This window comes from Cyprinodon variegatus, unplaced genomic scaffold (assembly GCF_000732505.1).
Source record: "Cyprinodon variegatus isolate N-32 unplaced genomic scaffold, C_variegatus-1.0 Scaffold1060, whole genome shotgun sequence".
In the NCBI taxonomy this organism is placed as follows: domain Eukaryota; kingdom Metazoa; phylum Chordata; class Actinopteri; order Cyprinodontiformes; family Cyprinodontidae; genus Cyprinodon; species Cyprinodon variegatus.
In genome coordinates this window covers 209,441-216,648 of record NW_015151513.1, presented here as the reverse complement: position 1 = coordinate 216,648, position 7,208 = coordinate 209,441, and the positions used below count along the sequence as shown (strand labels likewise).

Genomic DNA, 7,208 nt, shown 5'->3' with positions numbered 1-7,208 from the left:
CGCTGACTCCCACATGGGTCACGCTGACTCCCACATGGGTCACGCTGACTCCCACATGTGTCACACTGACTCCCACTGGGTCACGCTGACTCACAGTGGGTCACGCTGACTCCCACATGGGTCATGCTGACTTCCACATGTGTCACACTGACTCCCATTGGGTCACGCTGACTCCCATTGGGTCACGCTGACTCCCATTGTGTCACGCTGACTCCCACATGGGTCACGCTGACTCCCATTGGGTCACGCTGACTCCCACATGGGTCACGCTGACTCCCACATGGGTCACGCTGACTCCCACAGGGTCACGCTGACTCCCACTGGGTCACACTGACTCACAGTGGGTCACGCTGACTCCCACATGTGTCACGCTGACTCCCATTGGGTCACGCTGACTCCCATTGGGTCACGCTGACTCCCACATGGGTCACGCTGACTAACACTGGGTCATGCCGACTCCCACTGGGTCACGCTGACTCCCACTGGGTCACGCTGACTCCCACTGGGTCACGCTGACTCCCACTGGGTCACGCTGACTCCCATTGGGTCACGCTGACTCCCACTGACTCACAGACAATCAGTGAAAGCACCAGCAGTCTTACAGCAGCAGTTCTCAGCTCTCACATCATGTTAGGAGAAGCTGGAGACCTCAGGCTGGGCACCAAGCCAGAACTCTCCACCTTCAGGACAGCATCAGTACCAACTGAAAAATGGAACAGATTTCCATTTGGCAGGAGTTTCCCATCAGAGGACAGGAGGACCTGGAAAGTTTATATGAAGGTGGATTCTACAGCAGCTGGCTGAAATGAGGCCTGAAATTGAGTGCAGAAGAAGAAAGTGACGGCGAGTGAACAGCGTCACGCAGGATGGAGCTGGAGATGTGATGGAAGGAGTTTAATAACTGATGAGGAGGAGCATTAAGCCCTTCATCTCCTCACTGCTTATCAGTTAAAGTTAACATATAGTTAGAGATCTAGATTAGATTAGATTACAGATCTACATTAGATATATCTAGATATACTTCCTATATCTATATTTGCTCCAGGACCGCACTGCTCAGATCATCATCCTCTTTAGCAAACGCCGTTACATCCAGGAGACGGGCCCCCATTAGAACCAGTTCATGGTACCGATCAGAACCACCAGCAACCAGACTGGATTCCAGTCCGTCACACAACAGGAACTGGAAAATAAAACCTTCCTGGTTTTACTGGTTCCTGGTAGCTGAACCTCTCTATGCTTTTTAGGTCAGAGTGCCTGCCTAGGGTCGCCATAGCAACCGGTGACTCGGCTCTTCCTTTGGTTCTGCATCAATTCCTCATCCTGTTAGCAGAACTACCTGGATCTGCATCGTTTCTGTGAAAGAACCCAGAAAGTTCTGATTGTTGTTTCATCAGAGAAACGCTGTCTGCTGATTGGTCCTCTGCTCCAGCAGGGAGGTAGGCAGCCATGTTTGTCCTCCACCTCTGAAGGCCGTTAAGAATTAAGAACATCTGAGTCTAAGTTGTTCTGGATGGAACCATCAGAACCGGAACGCTGCGAGTTTCGGTTCTGCTGCAGTCGGATAAAGATCCTCCAGAGCCAATCTGAATGCAGAGCAGCTCTCAGAGACGCGTCATTTTCACCAATCATTCACATTGTTTTCTGGCTCTTCCTCTGTCGTGTCCGACTCTGTAATTTACCTCCTCTGCCTATTTTCGGCAGAAAGTGATGCTTTACTGCTCAGTGGGCTGGATGGTTTGTTGTGTGTGTGCCGGGTCACCGATCAGGAACAAATCCGCCCTTCACACCCTGAAATCTCATCTCCTGCAAAAGAGAGGAGGTGTGTTAAAGCTCCCCTGTTTTCATCCTCCCTCCCCCCCCCCCCCCCCCCTCCCCCCCCCCCCCCCACTTTTCATTCTTCTCTCACTCCCTCCTCTATTTATTTGTCTCCGTCTCGTCCTCCAGCATCTCTCGCCGCGTTATTTCCCGCAGCTTTTACTTCCCTCACCTGCTCTCTCCATCTCCTCCTTCCTCTCGCTCTTTAAGAGCAAAAACAAATTGTGAGATGTCGGTGCGAATCGGCCGAAGCCTTATTGACACGTCCTCAGATGGACAAAAGCGTTTAAAGTCTCTGCAGACTGTCTTGATCTCTGACCGGGAGGATAAATTGGATTTTTCTCAGCTTCTCTTGGCCGAGTGCAGCAGGGAGCAGGACATTCGATAGAGTCACTTTGCTTTAAAGATGATGCTTTCACACCTTTCCTTTGTGCTCCGTTATCTAGAAAACACTGATTTAAATGTCACACATTCCAACCTGCTGGTAAAGCAGCAGATTATTGGATTTATTGGATTTTAGGTTTTCTGTGTCTTAAAGCTTAAAATCTGTTTCTTTGCCTAATTTCTGACTCTGCATAGAAAGATGATTCTTAGAGCGAATCAGGGAGGCGTTTCCCAAAAAGGAAGTTTTCCTTTGTTGCCAACAAGCATAACATTATGACCACTGCAAGGAGAACAGCTTTTCTCTTAGTCCTGGACCTGGGGAGGACAAGGACACGTCCTTCTTTGAACTGTGTCGGGTCGTACCCTGATGAAGATGATGAGTATGATGCTGAGGATAATGATGATGATGATGGGGCCTCTCAGGTAATGGGGCTACAGCGTTCTGCTCTTAAATTAAATCTCCTTTAATGAAAGTTGAACTAACGGCTGTTATCCTAAACAGCCATGAGTTCGTATTTCCAGGGAATAATTGAATTAACCTCCGATTGCAGCAAAATGAGCCTCAGATCTTCCAATCAGGTTGAAACGACCTTAATGTCTTGTTTTCTTCAGACGCTGTTATTGCTTCCAAATAGGCTCAGCGATGTTTTCACCCTCAGACCCAGAAAACAAACTCATGATCTGGTTTTTTTCCCGGGATAATGACGGAAACGGCTCCTCCTGAGGAAGTCAGAACTTTCATTTCTTGTTTTTAGTTCATTGTTTCCTCGTGAGGCTTTTAAGGCTGACGGGGAACAGATGTAATAAAGGTTCAGACCTCACAGATCACATTTAAACTCAAATATTCAACCAAGTTTTGGGAAATTTGACAAAATGTCCTTCCTGCCATTTAATGTTGCCTGAAAAACCCTAAATATATTAATGCAGAACTACTTTAATAACGTAGACTTTCTGTTTTATCCTTATATAATTTCATCTGTTTGTTTCCTATTCTATTATTTTCTTAGCATTCCAGCTGCCTGCAGGAATCCTGCGTTCTCCTGCACTGATTCAGTTCTCCGACATCAGAGAACATTCATTATTGCAGCGCAGGAGCCGCTCTTTATTCCACCAACCGTTTAATGTCAGACGATTAACTATGAAATAAAAAGGAAAATAAAAGTCCAGCTCCTTCAGCAGGGAATCATTTCCAAACTGTTCTCCTGAGAAACGATTAAACGATCCCAGGTCAGCGATGAGCAACGTTCCCAATTCTCACACTGGGAAAAGACTTTATATTAGCGAGAATGATTTAACCACAGTAATAGGCAATAATTAATGATCAAATGACTTTAATACTTAATATTAATCCCCCTATACGCTTTATATAAGATGGAAGGAAGAGCAACGATCCCAGGAGCAGAGAAAGAGGCGTTTTATAAAAATTTAAAAACTGAAAGATTGATTAACGGTATTAGAACTAAAGACTGAAGTTCGTAAACCAACAGAAGAGCTGATCAGAGATGATGAGGAGGTCAAAGGTGAAGCAGGTGTGTGAGGAGAACTGATGCTAACCGGATGTTTGGTTAGCTAGCTTTCTCTCATGGAGCTGTGCGCCGCGTCGTTTCTGATTTATGCCTTTAGACTAACGCCACGTCTCATGGATGAACACGGATACCTCACTGCCTGAGTGGCGCTGATAGCGTATGCTAATGCTAACTTTAGCGTACTAATGCCGCCGTGAGCTGGGCTAGCAGCACATCACTCTAGCTGCTACTACAACATTAATGTTAATGTAAATATATTTTATTTAGGGAAATAATTCCAGTTAATGTAGAAAAGCTAAAATTTTATAGCTTTATTTACCAGCTATGGCTACACCTAAAGAAATAACTTCATTATAAAATGTTCATGATGTTTTCACTTCTACAGTTTCACAGCAAATCAAAGATGAGGACCGTCCGCTCTCACCCACTGGGTGTGAGACTCACGCCTCCCAGTGTGTTCACACGCTCTCACTCCAGATCCACAGTTTTACATGGTAAAAAATAACATTTAAACTCAACTCCATTCCACTTATGTATAAAATACCTACTGATAAAAATCCAGACCGTGTTTTCCACACAACCTTACTGCTAACAGATGAAGAAAGGTCCGCCTCAGATCCAGTCCGTATTTTGCACCAGCCCACTTATTCACTGCACCAGATATGGAAAAATGACCGGCAGTTACTAGTTACTAGTATTACTAGTAATACTAGTATTACTAGCATTACTAGTATTACTAGTATTACTAGTATTACTAGTTCAGTCATTTGAACTTTTATCTCATCGTATCTGGAATAAGATAATTCACTTTGTCAGTGAATGAAGATTTGAAGCAACGTATTACTTTAGTAAATATGTATGAAATAAAAAGTGGTTAGAGCATAGAGCTTGGAATCAAGAGGTCCTGAGTTCGAGTCCCACTCCCACAGCCTGCCACTCTGGGTCCCTGAGTAAGACCCTTAACCCCCCACTGCTCCCAGGCGCCGCACAGTGGCAGCCCACGTAGATTAAATAATTATTGCTTAGTCTAGTTGAATAATCTCTGGTTTAGATTTAGGACGAATTAAACCAACTCAGATGTTTAAATTCTTAAAGCTTTGCCTCACAAACAATCAGGAGCTTCACAATAAAGAAAAAGAATAAATAAAGGAGAGTTTTAATCTACAATGTCCCAGAAGGTCTGAATGGTTCAGCTGTTTGTCAGTTGTTAAAAAAAAAAAAAAACATAAGATAATGAGTGAAGATTTTTAATCCTTAGTCTATAAGCAAATATTCTGCACGGTGTAGTTTGCACAGGAGTCGATTGCTCTGGTTCCTGTATTAGTGTCAGTAATCCAGTAAGAACTTATTAGTTCCCCGTTGGTTCCACAAAAGTTAAAAACAATCCGCTGGAACCACACAGGAATATCGGTCAATTCATTTTGAATTAAAAAAGCTTCCAGGATGGGAAGAGAAACGTCTTCAAACTTGGAAACAGAGTCCAGTGGATTGATTTTAACTTTCCTGGAATAATTCTGACCTGAATGACTGAGAATCTAAACTAAAACATTCCTCATTGGTTATTTTACTTGAACTGCAGAGAATAATTAATAAACATAGTTGTGAAATTCTTAGTTTAAAGTTTATTTAAGTATTTTAGTAGGGCCCATTCTTATTTACTTCAATCCTCTGAAAATCACCCGAATATAGAAAATAATGGAGATTATTTTTACATTTTTCCACATAACTACACTTACTGATTGTTATTATAATTAAATATCATTTCATTGATCCAAATGTAAATTATTAAATAAAAGATTAGAAAAACAGAGGCTGAATAGTTCAGTTTGGATATAAATTCAGGATGTTTAGCTTTAGCATGCTAATGCTAATAGCTCAAGCTCATCCACATGTTGAACAAATAATTTCTTATTTAGTTTAATAATATCATTAAATAACATATGTGAGGTAGAAATGAAAGATTTCAATTTATCATTTGAACTTTCAGACTGAACTAAAGTAATTTAGGATTAATGCTATAAGGGGGTTAGCTTGAGGATGCTAATGCTTAGCTCACTGTATATTTGAATGAAATTATTTTATAGCATGTTTTGGGTTAATATTTAGGTTTAAGTTCTGATTTTTTTAGTATTAAAAACCTAGTGATTAATTGTAGCATGTGCTAGTTTAGCATTGCATTAGATTTACGGTTACATAGAGTTAGCTTTAATCTACTAGCAGAAACACCTGCTTGTATCATTTTAGCACATGTTAGCTAAATGTGTTTTAGCATGTTTTATCAAAAGTGTCTGTAAAATAATGGTAACTTCAGGACTAGCGCTATCATGCTAGTGTTGCCCTTAATTAGCATGCTAACACTGATCCAGCTGTGATTTCTGTTTGATCCGCCACCATTTTTCTTAACGATGACGTTTTATTGTTGCTGATTTAATTTTAATCCCAGTCGCTCAGAACTCTAACCCTGAGTGATCAAAGGTTTATTTATTAAGCTCAGCTTTATTCATAATTCATTCATATATCAGAGCATTTATAAAATGTTGTTTTTAATACTTCCTAGATGTGTTGATGAATGTATTAACTCTTTAAATGCTGCGTTTTCTTCTGTGATCTTCTTTACCACTCTTCTTCCTCCTTCTCTTCCTTCTTGTCTCTTTTACTTTATTTTACATCCTTTATTTGCTGACATCATCGGCCCTTTTTATTTTCCTGTCTCCCTTGCTTGCGTCCTGTCCCCCCCCCCCCCGTCTTTTTGTTGTCCTTTAAATGCTTCTCCTCCCTCCCGCTTCATCATCCCTTCCTTCCTCCTGGATGAACTGTTAACAGAGGCCACACCCACTCAGTATGGCCCCGCCCTCACAACCCCTCTTCCTCCTTCTGGCACCCCTTTGACTTACTCCTCCTCCTCTGATCCCCCACCAGTGTCCCCCAGCCCAGGCGTTGCCCTCCCCTCTGCCCCCCGGGACCTGGTCCCTGTCCTAGTGTCCAGCCGCTTCGTCCGGCTCAGCTGGCGCGCCCCAGAGGAGAGCGGCGGAGGCGTGCAGACCTACGGCGTTTACTATTCCCAGGATGGAGTTGACAGGTAGGATGAGAAGGAAGTTTCATTCTTGGTTGTTGGATTACAGATTACAGATTACAGATTACAGATTATAGCAGCCATCATCGGCTTCTGGCCTGTCAATCATCTCTAATACTTAGAAGGTCCAACATTCCAACATCAATAAACTATGGAGCTAAACTGGGGCCAAAAATTTGAAAAACTAACATTGTCATTTTTTTACTTTCGGCTTCAAACTTATAGCCCTGTTTTGGAATGGGGGGCGGGGCCTCAGGAAACAGGGTGTAGAATCATGACTGGTAGTGTTCTGTCAGATGAGCATACCCTATCAGACCAGCATACCCCGTCAGGCCAGCATATCCCGTCAGACCAGCATACACCATCAGACCAGCATACCCCATCAGACCAGCATACCCATCAGACCA

The 7,208-nt window shown here is 43.0% G+C and overlaps 1 protein-coding gene across 1 annotated transcript in view; it reads left to right on the top strand.

Moving 5' to 3' along the window:
* The window catches only part of LOC107101155 (netrin receptor DCC-like), a 46,844-nt gene that overhangs the window by 20,824 nt on the left and 18,812 nt on the right, over positions 1–7,208 (top strand). Inside the window, exon 3 of the mRNA XM_015399946.1 lies at positions 6,648–6,807. Coding sequence (XP_015255432.1) covers positions 6,648–6,807 — 160 coding nt within the window. The remainder of the gene's footprint in view (positions 1–6,647; positions 6,808–7,208) is intronic.